Here is a 16,731-nt window from a genome sequence, read left to right as displayed (position 1 = left end):
TACTAGCTTACATATATTTGATTTTAATCACATATATATATAATACGCCAAGAGATATCCTTCTAATCCTAATAGACGCTTCGAGAAGATATCTCTAGACGTATTCTATATATGATTAAAATCAAATATATGTAAGCTAGTGATAAACAATTTTTAATCACCATTTTTCATTTTGTTTATTCACGGCCACTTAGCAAGAAAGATACCCTTGTCATAGTCTAGCAATAAAAACGTTTGTCATAAGTCTAGCAATAAAAACGTTTAATAATAATAATAAATGGTTACAATATTAATTATGTTTGAGATTTAAGGAGATGAATTTGTCTACGTTGCCTATGATCAAATCTTTGAATTTTGCAGAGACGCGTAACTGATGCCCTACCATCTCGGAGAAGGAAAAAACCGTGAGGCAGAACGAATCTAGACGATTACTTCTAGCGTCTTGCAACGGGCTAATATAAATTTGACTGTGATCCTTGAAGACAATTGATCCGATTCATATTCGGCATTAGAGCAGTAATGGCCTGCATGGGTTCTCTGAGCTTTTCCACGCAGACCCTCAAGTCCACCTATTTACCCTCTTCACAAAAATGCCATTCACTAATGAGCTTTGGCACTTTATCTGAGCAACGATGCATTCAGATGTCGTCATTGTCAACAACTAAATATTGTGGACTCAGGAGCACTTCGTTACATGGATGCAAAAGAATCAGGCCCAAACAATATTATAGAACAAGTGCACCAAAAAAAACAGGTATCAGGTGCATGTTCACTGGAATAGTTGAAGAGATTGGAAAGGTTAAGGAAATAGGGACTGGAGACAAAGAAGGTTTTGAGATGACAATAGAATCCAATTTTGTTGTCGAAGACATTAAGTTGGGGGATAGCATTGCTGTGAATGGTACATGTCTGACTGTGACAAGGTTCAATTCACACTCATTTACAGTGGGTTTGTCCCCTGAAACCCTCAGAAAAACTTCCCTAGGTATGCCTTTTTATCTATTTTAAATTTATTTATCTATTTGTTGGAAATAATATTGGGTTCGGTTGCTACAACTCATCGTATCTCTTTTGCCGAATTTGTTTGGGAGTCTGGGATTGTACACCATCTTCTTCAGTTAGAATATGTAGTCAGCCAAATGAGTTGGATATCGTATTCAATTTTTATTTAATATAAATATTTTATTATATCTCGTGGGATTTGAATCAAGGTTTTTTTATCAATTAATTAATCATTTTTTGAAACAATATTAGGTTTAGTTGCCACAACCCAGGGTTGTCTCTTTTATATATATACTCTTTGTTTTAACTCTTGCTTATTAGAATGCCCTTTTTTCTAAAATATGTGGTTTTTAATATTTTCTTCTCCTTTAGGTTGGTTTGATATGTATTTCCATTTTCATTTTTATTTTTAATTTCTTGTCTTGTTTTTATCATCCTTCTCACCTCTTTTCCTGTGACACCTCCTTCTCCTCCCTCTTTTTTAAAGCTGTCTTGGTCTGCTACTTTTCTCTCTGCTACTTTTCTCTGTCTCTAAGAGCACTCTACAATTTTGATGATGGAGCACAGAGTGTGATCCAACATGTTGATGAAAAAACTATCACACAATCTAGAAACGGTTATGACTGTTTGTTGGGAGGTTTCTTGTCACAACAGAGAACTTGCCTAAACACATGCTGTTGAATGGATACCAACATAGTATATGTTCAAGGCTCTCATAGTCTTTACCTGCAGAAGTCACAACAACTCTAATGATTCCCATCGAACTGTATTCTGGTCATGGCATATTGTTTTTTGATTCAATTCACATATATTATATATGCTCTTTCTAGCATTTTTGTAAGCTTTATTTTTTTTTTGATGAATTTTGTAATGTTTTTGAAAGTAGGCTAAAGGTAGATAGGGTTAATTTAGCAAGGTGCTAGCGTTTGGTTGATATTTGTAATAACCACCCTAGAATTTTTATTTTGTTTGACAATATATAACACAACATGAACATACGAAAATGATATTTAGCTATCATAAGGTGTTAATATAAATTTTACAGTGCCGACATGAAATGTGAGTGATAACAATGATTCATGCAACTTCACAATCAACTCCCACTAGCATGAATAAACATCAAACTGAATTCAACTTCAAAATACCCTGAAAACATGAACTGGGGTGATAACAACAAGTCTGGAAATAGCATTATATGCTGCTAAATGCAAGTTGTTGATTGTAATTAGGTAGGAGGGGCGGATTCCAATTGCCTTAGGCAACATTGGAATCCGCCTGAAGGGCTGGCCCCTCTTTAACGTATAGGGCTGGGCCCTCTCTCACACTCCACTCCCTAACCTATTCCTCACGCCACCCTAAGGGAAACGTGTTCCCTCTAAATAGGGCCAACCCTATATTCAAAAGACAATTTGCACAAAAGAAATAAAAGGATAAAAAGAATTAATGTCAAAGCCAACCTAAATAGGTCCTTCGCCTCATATAAATAAAGGACAACTTGACTTCATTTGTACACTCAATCATCTACTCTCTCATATGCAAATCCGATCTGAAGGATAGCGAACTTAGTCTTTTATCTGCTGGGCATAAAGCGATCCATCTCTGCTATTAAGGGAGTGGTCTTCATCAAGCGATCTGCCAATTGAAGGACCTGCTGTTCTGAAGTTGATTACAGTCATCAGCTGGAGACATACAATTCATTTCAAGATCAAATCCTTGGTTGCTGGTTGATACAACAAAAAGGCAGATCCGAAACTGGTTAAGGGGCAGATCTGAAACCACTTGAAGATGCCCTAAGGGTAAACTGAGATAAGTATTGTAATCAGATTATTATTCATAATCCATAATCAGATCTGAGGATCTTTTTTGGCTGGGTTTTTCCTCCTAGGAGGTTTTCCCAGGGTACTTGTGTGTTGTGTGTTCATTCTGTTCATTTCTCTACTTTTGCTTAATTCTGGAAATTCCTAAACACTAACAGCAATTAATATTAATCTGGAAATTAAAGATAAATTCTATTTTCTGAGTATTGTATTAATCTAAAGGACTAAAAACAACTCAAGTGGCAGGTCTGTTATGGCTGGATAATGAGTTGCAAGTCTGTTCTGTTATGAACAGAGAATACGTTGCTACATTGAAATAGTGAGTGAAAATTGCCCAACAAGCCTCCAAACTTGATAACAGCCTCCCCTGCCCCCACCGCCCTTGCTCTCCCCCACAAAGGTCTGAAATAGATAACACACCAAATATATCAACTCCAACGCACTCCAAACTCATTGAAATGATGATAAACAGGTTTGATATGTTTGTCTGGGCTATGGCAGGTTTAAAAATTTTGGTTGCAAGTCTGATGTAGGGCTGTTGCAGGTCAAACAGCCACCCAAATCACCATAAAACACCTAACAGGCAGAATTACATCTCCTAAGCTTGATCATCAGCCTTAAATACACTCAGCACCACAAAACAGCTTCAAAGGCAAGGAGTATATCAACTTGCAGGTCTGATATGACAGAAGGCTGTGTAACAGGTCTGCTATATTGTAATTGCAGGTCATAACAACTATGAAAAACCCTTCAAAAACTCTTTCAAACAGCAAAGCACACCTTTCCAAGCTTGCCAAACAACCTCAAACATGCTCAGCACTACTAAAGCCTCTCAGAATGCATGGAAATGAGCAACTACAGGTCTGACTTGCACTTTCCAATCACACCCAACACTAGCAATGACACTGAACAGGGGTGGCCAACAACAAAATTCATCATATCTCATTTTGTTCAATGCATAGTCGTACAAATCTGAAAATGGTATCAATGATCAATGTGCCACAGAATATGGAGAGAAAACCTCAATGAATTAGGTGTTTCATGCCTATAAACCTTCACGCCAGCCTTGCATGAAACTTGTACAGTAGAATGAGATGTAGTATGGCCTCCCAATCTGAAACCTTGCACAAGTCTGATCTGTACGGTCTGAAATAGCAAGGGAATGATGCTAACAATAATGAATGATGAACTTAAAAACCCTTATACTTGCAAGAATGGGTATGCCCAACAAACAGTCTTTTCCAGTCGCCCAATACAAACATCAAACAATCTCTGCAAACAACTTGAAACTTCATTCCAAAATGTCATCGAATCAGAACACATCAAAAACCTTCATTTTAAGACCCCCAAAAATGAATCTCTGTGAAGAACAGTGGTGATTTCTGAGTAGAACCACTCAAACCTAGCTAGGGATTGTCTTTCAAATTCAAAACTAGCAATCAAATGAAGGTTTTTGTCCTCAAAACAATTTTGGAAGAACTTGTAAGTTCAATTCAGCAGCATTTCAGTATGTGTAGTCTTCAATATATCAACAAATGAGCCCCAACACCTCCTTTTATAACTTTCTGGAGAGAATTTGCAATTTAAAAATTATAATATTGGCTTCCCCCTCAAAAAGAACTTTTTGAAATAATCACATTTCATGTGCAAAGGCCCCTTTTAACTAGTTGTCCAACTTTTAAAACAGTATATTACCTTTCCAATTAGCTATTACACTAAGTGTCCTTCTATTGTTTCTCAACATTAGACAACATTAGTGAAATATTGATTAATTATTCAATAACTGCCAAAGTTGTGGAAACCACTGAAATTGAATCAGAATCAAATTCTGATCATGGTGGGATGATACTGAAGATATAGGATGATGATCAGAGCCAAGCAAGTGACTTACTGAAAAAATTAAAAATAGATGCACTCTTCAAGAACTTTGGAGAACACACTAGGAGTTCGAAAAGGCTTCTGAAAGTGTCACAGCGATCCATAATGCCAACTAAACTCAACATCACTAATGGAAACCCAAAAATACTGAACTTGCATCCTCCAAGAAGTTTAGATTTCTCCCCAGCACACCAAGAAGCTTATGGGAAAACTCAAAAATTGCCCAAAAGCTCATGAAACAATATTGTGTAAAATTAGAAAACTAATCTGGCAAAAATATAAATTTGAGATGTGAGCGTAATGTCCCCCAACTAGGGATTACCTGAATTTCGTCCTAAATTAGTAATTCCATAATATAGTTTATCATTCTTTCAAATTATGAGAGTGACTTAATCTATTCATTAAATAAGCTTACGAATTGACGAATAAATACATGGATTAATAGCACATATATTGCAAAGAATGATAAACATGTCTTTCTACCTATAACCAATCATAGTTTAGTTTGGTAGGAAAGCTTTGAGAGGGTGCCTGTAATCTATTCAACCCAACTAAGCCCAAGAGCGTGTAGCGTCCCACTATGACAACTCACCTCTTGGCCCACAAGAGGAAGGAATGTCCCACTATGACAATTCCATCCCTTGGGGTGGCCTACTTAGCTTGGGAGAACCGGTAAACTGCAATTCCCTAACATACTTCCTCCATTCATTCCTTTGATTGATTACGAGATAAGACACGCATATATAAATAATCTAAGAAAATATAATCAAGTATAAATATATATATATATATATCAAGCCAATATAAATCTTGCTAACATCATTATCATATATAAATGTATTATCCTTATTCTAATATATATATATAAATTATATTACCAATATATTTGGTAATTACCTACTATATAAATTATTAACACCGCTTCTACCTATTGTGGCTGTAAAAGCAAACAGATCTGACATGTGTCAGATCTGGTCTACCACAGTAATGAAATTAAATATGACTGTCATCGTATTGCAGTCCATATTAATAGTATTATTAAATTCTGCATAATAACATTATCAAGCTTCATATATTAAGCATATGTATTAAGCACATCCCCATGCATACCACCAAGAACACAAATGTTACTGCCTGTAACTTGATAACAATTCTGATCTGATCTGATCAATGGTGATCTTACTAGATGCTTTTGATTCCTTTCCTTTATATCTCTCAATGTGAGGGAGAGGTCACACCTCTTCATCATATATACCCTTTGGCAAGAGATACACCCTTTCACCATTAGCACCCTTTGAAAGAGTGCAACTCTTCATTATTTCTGCCCTTTGAAAGGGACACAACCTCTCATAATCAGATCTGCACTTATCATTTAAATCAGATCTGCACTTCTCATTTCCAAATTATTCCCCCTCTCAAATGAGGTTCTCTTCTCCCTTTTATATCTCATTGTTGAGGGAGTCACAACCTTTCCTTTCATTTCTTTTGACTTTTCATTAACTTAATTAATTTTTAATTAATCATATTTAATTATATTTAATTATTTTATTTTATATTTTAATTTACTGTTAAATATTTTAATTTTATTATTATCATTTATTACTAAATTTTATTTCAAAGTGGGGACATTACAGTCCACCCCACCCAAGATTGCTTGTCCTCAAGCAATGATCATGGAGTGTTCAAAACGACTCCCAATATGAAATGGTATTGGAAACACACATGGAATGAAAATGCTGGAAACATATCAGGCATGAACCAAACACAGAGCATAGACATGGATATATACGAACACAGAGCATACACACAAATACATGTATCGTTAGATTATTTCTTATCAACTAGAATGTTTTATTGATTCATGTTTACCTTGCAGGATGGCAGGATCAAGGTTCTGATACCATTTGTAATGTCCCCTACCTGATCTATTTAAATATACTAAAATTGATAGATTTTCTTCAATAAGTTATTAACAAGTGCTTGTCTATTTTCCTCATTAGCTGATTAATTTCATTATTCATAGTTCTTAATATAGATATCAAACCTTGCTACTACTTCAGTTTTAAGGGAGAAGGGTTTACATATGTTACCAAAGCGCTTAGTCAATAGGTTCCCTCAAAGTTTACAGATCCAAGCCCTTACCTATCTTGGGTCTATACCCTCAAGGCTTATGGGTCGCTGATCCCCACCCTATCTTGGGACTTAACCTATTGCTTGGATTTAGACTGCCCCTCTTTGGAACATCTCAATCCCATCTTCTTAAATACGAAAAGTAATAACATGATTTAGACTATAAGTATATATATTTCTTATGTATTATGAATAAATATATGAAATTAAGTATGACTGTCATACATATTGCTTTCCTTATTAGCATTACTATTAATTCTGCATAAGAACATTATTGGGCTTCATATATTAAGCATACTTATTAAGCACATCCCCATGCATACCACCAAGAACACAAATGTTACTGCCTGTAACTTGATAACAATTCTGATCTGATCTGATCAATGGTGATCTTACTAGATGCTTTTGATTCCTTTCCTTTATATCTCTCAATGTGAGGGAGAGGTCACACCTCTTCATCATGTATACCCTTTGGCAAGAGACACACCCTTTCACCATTAGCACCCTTTGAAAGAGTGCAACTCTTCATTATTTCTGCCATTTGAAAGGGACACAACCTCTCACAATCAGATCTGCACTTATTATTTAAATCAGTTCTGCACTTCTCATTTCCAAATTATTCCCCCTCTCAAATGAGGTTATCTTCTCCCTTTTATATCTCATTGTTGAGGGAGTCACAACCTTTCCTTTCATGTCTTTTGACTTTTCATTAACTTAATTAATTTAATTAATCATATTTAATTATATTTAATTATTTTATTTTATATTTTAATTTAATTTTATTATTATCATTTATTATTAAATTTTATTTCAAAGTGGGGACATTATAGTGAGATAGGAATGTGAAAATTCTTGTATGATCCTTCCAGCTTCTGTATTATTGATTCTGCTATCTTGCATTGTGCACAAACAAAACATTTCAAACTAAGATTTAAGCACTGGTTAATGTTATTCAATCAAACCCATTTTCATTTGCATTCACACCCTAGCAATCTAATTTGAAGACAAACAAAGATAAGCTTGACAAAATGCAATACTGATTGTCAGAAGAACAAGTCATGCTACGGAGCATACTCTTGAAGAACTGAAAATGCATTTAGATTTTTGGATGCATCAACAGAAAGATAGTTCTTTAGTGCCTTTCCTCTCATTTCACAGCTCTTTTTCCTTTCTTCCCTCCCATTAGTGAGATGAATATCATGCAAACCTAGAAAAATAGATGATCTAGTTTGTATAACAGATTTTTGAAAGGAGTAGATGCCTATCCCAGATGGATAGAAGTACCTGAGTATGCATTTGAATTGAACACATATTAAAGTTAAGTAAAAAAAAAAAAATAGTGAAATTTTGGATTATAGAGCGCGTGTCCTTACAAGTCTCCTATAGTAACTCTTCAATTACGCCAAGAAAACATTCTACCAATGGTTGCCCACTGGAATCTGCAAGTTAAATGGAATGGAGTCACTAATACTCTCAAATCTAAAATCACTTCACAAAATAGGTGTACATGCTTTGGTTATTTTAGCATTCCAAGGCCCAACAGACAAGATATTATTCAATCTACTCATAATATGCCTATGAAAACAAAACTTGTAGATAGAGAGATACCCAAAATTTGACCAAGGATGGCAAGAATCAAGCATAGTAAGTACGATCCTTTCAATTTCCCTAAGACTGGCCAAAATCATTCTAAATGTGACTTAGTTTTTGAAAAGTCACCTACCCTCCTCACACTCCCCCCCTCCCCTCCTTCACTATCATCCCTCCCACTATCATCCCCCTTATCTTTCCTGATCACCTTCCCTTGTCTAAATGCGCCCTTCCTTCCTCCCAACGACCCTTCTCCACTCCCTAGGCATAGGAACCTGAGCCCCTTTCAACCTACCCTTGATTCTTCTCATCTTCTTTTGACATCTTGCAATACCTTGGATCAACAAATGGTTTTTCCCTAAGTCACAAGGTTCAAATTCGAATTCGAATTCGGCAACAATAAAATTCGAATGAAATTCGATGAGGAAAAAAAGTTGAAAAAAAATTCAAATTAAATTCGCCTTATATAAATTTAATTTTTTAAATATAAATAATAAATATTTAAAATAATATTATATTAAATTTGAATATATTGTATATTATAATAAATTTTAAAATATTATAATATAAATAAGTTTAAAATTTTATTTTAAATATATATTTTTGATTGGTAAACGACCATAGCCAAATCATTTTATTAATTTTTAAAGACCTAATACAGCAGAGCTCACTAGGGGCACTGGTAGGACAGAGTTGGGTAGAGAAAACCTCCAGTCTAGCCCCAAAAATGAAAACTTAAGAGATTACATAGCATTCTCTTATCCCTCCATGCGGACAATAGAGGAGCAATTAGGGATATTCTTCTTTACATATTATGCTGAAACCATACATACAATTGCCCTTTTGGGCTGTTGATACATGAAAATATATTTGTGATATAATGGAGCAACTTGTATCAAGATAGACAGTCTCCCCCGACCCCTCCAACTCTGGCACTACCAAGCTTATAAAGCTTGACTACCTGCAACCTGCACATCTCAAAACCGACAACTTCCATCTATCTTATTTTCAATGTTAGTACCTTATTTGCCACTTAGAAAATATAATCAGTGGAGTAGTTTAAGAGAGATGATTCAACGAAAAACAAACCATGTAGGCTAATTCCACAATACAGTTTGGAGCACAATGGTACTTACTGCGCCTACATACTAAGAGAAATTATAGCCATGGAGGGCCACATAGAAAGTACCATAGCTGATAAGTTATATCTGTATGCTAATACATGAATACTGCCATTAGAGCATATGCATTGATGTAAGATATGTGAAAGGAAAGGCCCTGATTATGACAGAAACTAAAACTGTATATATATATATCATAAATGAAAACAGTATCAGTATCATTATCCTTAGTTATCCAAATGAAAACAGTATTAGTATCATTATAAGTATGTCTATGTGTATTTAGCGGATGAAGAAGTTCAAGAGAGAGCATAACCAAGGACATAATAGGGCATCCCCAATATCGAAATGAAAACATAACCGAGGATTGGCATATAGTTTATAAACTATAGACATAACTATACCAACTTATGACATAGCTAACTATATAGGCACATCCAAAGTTAGAGCCATCCCCGGTTGCAAAAACCTTGCTATGAGGATACCCTTATTCCTCATTTTCATCTACAACTTCCGTTCCAAAAGTCTGTATCTCTGCAGCACCCATGCCGTTGGGGTTTTCAGCCTGCATCGGTACCCAACCCTCATCGATCATATAATCTACCCACCATTCTCCTTTTGGCTCTTTTACCACACCAAGCCATTGCTTGAGGAATATGATATTCCTCCTTATATCTGGTTTCCGTTGTAAAAAGGATTTTTGATCCTTGATCATGAGAATGGGTCTCTTGAAGTCTATTCAGAGTGATTCACCCTTATCGATAGCCTCTGAGACCCTAACATAGTCTTTCGGGTAGGGGATAAGGAGTTTGTCGTCTACACAATTAATGGCCATCTCAAGATTAACCAAGTATTTGTTGTTAAAGATTAGCCTGCATAATGAAGCTGTAATTACCTTATCCTCTCCCATTGTGAGTAGAATGGCTGCAAAACCAGCAGGGATGTCACTGTTAACGCGTTTCCTATGCTTTGTGTTCAGGAGCTCATCACCCAAAATTCTCTTGGTCACATGGATGACCAAATCATCCTCCGATCTTAGAATAACTTGTCAATGCTTCTTAGAGATCTCTCCAACAAAGGCCATCTCTCGTTTATCCGGACACAAGCAAATACCAGAATCCATTGTTGAAGACAGAGTGCAATGTTGGAGTGGAAATACCGCCTCTAGATATATAAGGCTTTTAATAACCGACTTTGCCACTTGTTTCAGGGATTAAACAATAAAAACCGTAGCTAGGAGATATGCTATCCTGCCATGAGTGGCTCTTCATCTCATGATAGGTGAGTACAATGATTATCAGTTGAGTCTGGCAAGTATCCGTGTCTAGGATGCCATGCTGGATCGTTTCAAGAGATTGTAATTAATTAACTATTAATGATCATCTGTTAACCATCCACTCTGGCGACTCAAGTGAATGATTGCCTCAAGCAACCGAGCGACACCCGCAGAAAAAAGGCCTAACACATGATGTATGATACTCTAAGTGTATATATTTATATATATATATATATATATATATGTGTATATCTATATCTCTCTATATATATATCAGTTATACATATAATTAAACATATATATATATGTCTGCATGTATATATGTATGTATACACATACATTTATATAAATATAAATATCTATGTATATCTATGTATATATATGTATATATATATGTATATGTATGTATATATATGTGTATATATACACACACACACACACACACACACACACACACACACATATATATATCATGAGAATGGAAGTATGAGAGTAGAGAGAGTATATGAAAATATGAGAGTATATGATGTATATGAATAAATTTTAAGATCTGGGGTATCCTAAGTATATATGTTTATTATAGATGTGTATATATATATATATATGTGTGTGTGTGTACATATACACATGCAAATATATAAGTATAAATATATATGTGTATATATATATCGATGTGAGCACGAGGATGAAAATATGAAAATATAAGAGTAGGGGATGAGTATAAATGAGTACTAAGATCTGGGTGTCTGTGCAAGATGCATTTGGCTGCCTGTGTTATGACTATTCTGAGTGAACGGGGATGTAGGACGTGGTTTTATTAATTCAATCTGCCCCTATATTGGCTAAATTATCCACCAATGAGTTAGCCTCTTTGTATATATGGTTTATTGTGTAATCTGAGAGGCTTTCTAGTAATGATAGATCTCTATCCAAAGGCTTCTAAGTTCCCAGTTTGGCATTGTCCTAGTTCTGATTGCATTAATTATAATGGCTGAGTCACCTTCAATTTCTAATTTGGATATTTTCAATTGTCTACATAGGTTTAATCCTTCTATTAGGCCAAACATTTATGCAGTGTTGTTAGTGCATTGTCCTAAGTGTATGGATTTAGAGCCAATGCAACTACCATTGTCCGAATGTATTATGTAGCCTGCCCCTGCACACCCTAGGTTTCCTCTGGATGCTCCATCGAAGTTGAGTTTATACCACCCATTCCTCGGGGGTTGCCATTTGCATGCTTTCCTCACAACAATTTTATCTATGCCTTCCTTCCCGATGAAGGGAGGGATCTTGATTCCCTTCCATTGCTTTCTGATAAAGTTATCCCAGTCTGTAAATATCTTGTCATGTTGTGGGATAGTCAAATTCTTGTTGTTGGTTATTTCAGTGATAGAGGCTTCTATCTTTGCTATGAGATTCTCCACCTGCATTTCTGTATCCTTAAATATTCTTCTATTCCTCTCCTTCCATATCTCCCAAATGACTATAGCTGGACTGCAAATCCATAAGTTGTGGAACACACTATTTCTTTTGATGATTGACCAGCCTTTGAACCACTCCATCAAGGAGGGAATAAGAGCGCCTGACCATCCTAGTTGGGCCATCAACCAATACCAGCATTTCTATGAGTAATTGCAAGTTGTAAAGATGTGGTCATTCGTTTCCTCATTCTCCTTACATAAGAGGTAGATTGATGGCATTTCGTATCCTCTAAGTTTAAATTGTTATGCTGTGAGAACCCTTCCTTGAATTGCAGCCCAAGCAAAGAAGATAGCTTTTGGGAGACAAAATTTGTCCCAGCATAGTTTAGTCAGGATGTAATACTTGCATATCTTTGCCTCATCGTATATGGTTTTGAAGTCGTCTTTACAGTTGTACTGCCCATCCTTAGATCTGGACCATATCAATTTATCTAACCCATGTCCGAAGATTATCATTCTACATCTGAGTATTTGATTTAGTTCTTGAAATTTATTATCCACCATGAAAGGATGCATGTCTTTCCTTTTCCATCCAACTGCTGAGTTTGGTTTCATTATTATATATTCCCTTACATAATTGCCCCATAGGACTTTCAATTGTTCCTTTATACCAGTAGTATCCATAAGTTTGTCTATCGGAGGATGTCCCCCCCAGGAGTCTTCCCAGAACAAGGCAGATTTGCCATCGTAAATGTCCCAGGACAGGTGGTTGGAGATGAGTATGCAGCAGTCTTTTATGAAATTCCAGATTCTGGATCCTTTGGGCGGGTCCATATCCTTGAATATTGCCTCCCTATGATTATTCGTCAGATATTTGTTCCTGAGAATTCTGGCCCATTTGGCTTCCGAGGAGGTGTATAATCTCCAAACTAGTTTTGCCGCTAAGGCCTTATTTTGCCATAGAAGTTTCCTAATCCCCGTATCGCATCTGTCTCTACATATTTTGTCCCGTGATATTAGTTTGAGTTTGTTCTTGTCCTCTGTGCCTTGCCAGTAGAAGTTTCTGATTGTTTGAGACAATTTCTTGTAGGCCCCCATCAAAAGTGGGATACATGATAGGAGGTAAATGGGCATCACTGCTCAGACTATCTTAATAAGTGTTAATCTTCCTACCCTTGTCAGCCATAATCCTTTCCAAGATGACAACTTTTTTCTAACCTTCTCATTCAAGGGATCCCAGAGTTTATTGGTCCTGATGCCTTTATCCAAGGGCATTCCTAGATATGTACATGGTAGATGACCAATTCTGTAACCTAAAAATTTTGCAATTCTAGATTCCTCCTGTGCTATCATGTTAAAAAAGAATATTTCAGATATTTCCTCATTGACCTTTTCCCCGGATGCTAGCCCATAAGAGTGCAAGATTCTCTTGATTTCCTTGGCTTCATTCAACTTCCCTTTTCCTAGTATCGTTGTGTCATTTGTGAACTGCTGGTGTGTACACAGGTCCACACCTCCTGTAATTTGGATACCAACTAGCCTTCCAACTCTCCATGATGCATCAAAGCATCTTCCTAGGGCTTCAAACATAATAATAAATAAAAATGGGGAGAGTGGGTCTCCCTGCCTTAGGCCCCTAGTTGCTTCAAAAAATCCTTTCGGCTTCCCATTCAATAGGATTGAGAACCTTGGGTTTGAGATGCAAAAGTGGATCCAATTTACCCATTGTTTGTTAAAGCCAAAGGCTGTCATGCAACTACAGAGGAAATACCAATCCACTTTGTCATATGCCTTCTTAATATCTAGTTTTATCATCATATTTGGCTAGCCTTGGGCTTGAATGGAGTGAATAGCTTCTTGAACTATGACTATCCCATCTAAAATTGATCTATTGGGTACAAAACCAGTTTGCTCTTCTGAGATAATGGCTGGCAATAGCTTTTTCAACCTATTGGCCATGACCTTTGATACTAATTTATATGTCATGTTGCACAAAGAGATGGGCCTGAACTCTTCCCATTTTGAGGGGTTCTCCTTCTTCGGGAGTAAGGCTAGGAAAGTGTTATTAATTTCTTTCAAGAATTTCCCTGCATTTCGGGCAGATTCCAGGGCATCGGTGACCTCGTCTTCTAAAATGTGCCAACATTTCTGATAAAAACCGGTAGGGAATCCATCCGGCCCAGGGGCCCTATCCCCTTGGAATTGAGATAAGGCAGTTTTAACTTCTTCATGGGTGATTTTGGAATTCAACATATGATTATCGTCATTTGTTATTAGTTTAGGTATGTTTTTTAATAAGGCCCTAATGTTAAGGAGATCAGAGTGCTCCCAGTTATTGAGGATATTTTTAAAATACTGGGTTGCATCTTCCTCAATTAGATTTTGTTCCGTAATGGTTTGACCACTATCGTTGGTGATCTAAGTGATTCTATTTATTGCCCTTATCAGTTTGACACTGTTGTGGAAAAATTTGGTGTTTCTGTCTCCATCCTCTAGCCAAGTTTCTCTAGATTTTTGTTTCCAGAATATCTCTTCTTTGGCTAAAATATCCTCATACTCACATAGAAGCTTTTTCTCCGCCTCATATGTTGTTTGGGTCATCACATGTTGCATAACATCGTTATTCACTATTTCCAGATCCTTTTCAACTCTTATCTTTTCCTCGGAGATGTTTTTGAATTTTTTTTTGTTCCAGTCTAGCAGTTTATGTTTAATCTCTTCCAGCTTCTCGTATTAATGAATCGGTAGGTTGACTAGAATAAATAATTTAAACTTTCATATGATTGCACCCATATTCTTCATTGCCTATAGAGTTGGCCTTTATATTTTCTTCAGCAATCTTTTTGGCCTTGACTGATCATTGTAAATACTTCTGCTAGTACCTAACTCTTATCTTTGTATTGGTAGCTTGTGTCAACAAAGAATTTTGTGTGTGAAGTTAAGTCCAGTTCTTTGTGTATGTGTGAAGCTTATGTTTCCATCAACACGAATGTCTTGCAAAAATTCCTTCACAATTGATCAACTCCCTCCACAAGTCTTCAGCATGTAAATTTCAATTGAATGCACCATACAGGGGGTGGTAACCCAATGATGGGTACATAATAGCCAACCTTGATATGTAATGAAGCAGTTATCATAATGATACGTATTCATCAATTATGGTTTCCTCGAAGGAATATATCAATTGTTCTTCTTTTCCAAACATCTTGTCACGAACTCATTTATATTGCTGCAATACTTGCTTGCATCATCTAAGAACTATCTTGATGATCTAGCTGTATAATACTATAAGCATAACCATACTTTATCAATTCCACTGCCATCCAATGTACAATGTCTTGAACATGATCAATTTATTCATATTTTGGATGTGTATCGTCATATCACATGGTAACCTTGTCTTTCACTCCTTTGACATCAATGACAATATTGTCTTCTTGCCTTCTTGACATCAATGGCAACATTTCCGACACTTATATTATGGTCAGAGATAAGATTTTGACTCTAGCATACCACATGATTATATTATTGTTGGAGTTAAAATTTAATACCGCTTGCACTTCTGAGTTTATACAAATTTTAATTGATTGTAGAAGCTTGAAGTCTGTAATTTCTTTCTTCTTTCTTTATTTTAGGAGAAACTAGTGCCGAGTCCGATGTCAATCTAGAACGTGCGCTGCAACCAAATTCCAGAATGGGTGGTCACTTTGTTCAGGGCCATGTTGATGGGACTGGGGAAATTGTATCTATGGAAGAAGAAGGTGATTCTCTATGGATTAAGGTCAAGACCCTCCCCGCATTGCTGAAGTACATCGTTCCAAAGGGATTTATAACTGTGGATGGCACAAGTTTAACAGTTGTTGATGTTTTTGATGATGAAGATTGCTTTAATTTTATGCTGGTAGCTTACACCCAACAGAAGGTAGTGATTCCTGGGAAGAAAGTTGGCAACAAAGTCAATCTGGAGGTGGATATTCTTGGGAAATATGTTGAGAGATTGTTGAGTGGGTACAAGGATCCTGTTGTTTTGAATGGCTAGAGGAAACTTCTTTAACTATGAGAGATATGAGCATTGAATTTGGAGACCTCAATGGTGCTTGTATTCAACATGTGATTTTAACAGATCCAATGGAAATAGATCAATTCAGTTTGTGTACTTAGTGAGTACATCATTCTTAATATGGCTATTTTGTTTCAATAATTTTTTTGACATCTGTATCTTTCATTTAAACATATTATTCTGTCTTAAGGAAACGATTCCATAAATATATTATTTTGATGGTAATGTAGACTCTATATGTTGTGAATCTAGAAATTTTTACCACAATGTAAAAACACGATGAAAGGCTCAAACAGTTGTTGCTTTCATTGGAAGCTATCTAGGCATGTTTTCTGTATCAAAAATTTCAGTTCTACACGGAGGCATTGATCTTGATCTTATATAAGATTAGCTGCATTTTAGAGTTTGTCACAAAGGAGAACCTGTATTTTCAGAT

The 16,731-nt window shown here is 36.0% G+C and overlaps 1 protein-coding gene across 1 annotated transcript; it reads left to right on the top strand.

Moving 5' to 3' along the window:
- Positions 1–318: 318 nt before the first annotated feature.
- Positions 319–16,520, top strand: LOC131073816 (riboflavin synthase). The gene is made up of 2 exons (XM_058010332.2): positions 319–985; positions 15,871–16,520. The coding sequence occupies exons 1-2, from the start codon at positions 520–522 to the stop codon at positions 16,272–16,274; spliced, it is 870 nt and encodes a 289-aa protein (XP_057866315.1). The 5' UTR covers positions 319–519; the 3' UTR covers positions 16,275–16,520.
- The last annotated feature ends 211 nt before the right edge of the window (positions 16,521–16,731 follow it).

This window comes from Cryptomeria japonica, chromosome 2 (genome assembly GCF_030272615.1).
Source record: "Cryptomeria japonica chromosome 2, Sugi_1.0, whole genome shotgun sequence".
Taxonomy (NCBI): domain Eukaryota; kingdom Viridiplantae; phylum Streptophyta; class Pinopsida; order Cupressales; family Cupressaceae; genus Cryptomeria; species Cryptomeria japonica.
The sequence above is the reverse complement of the archived record's forward strand: the minus strand, read 5'-3'. Positions and strand labels throughout refer to the sequence as shown.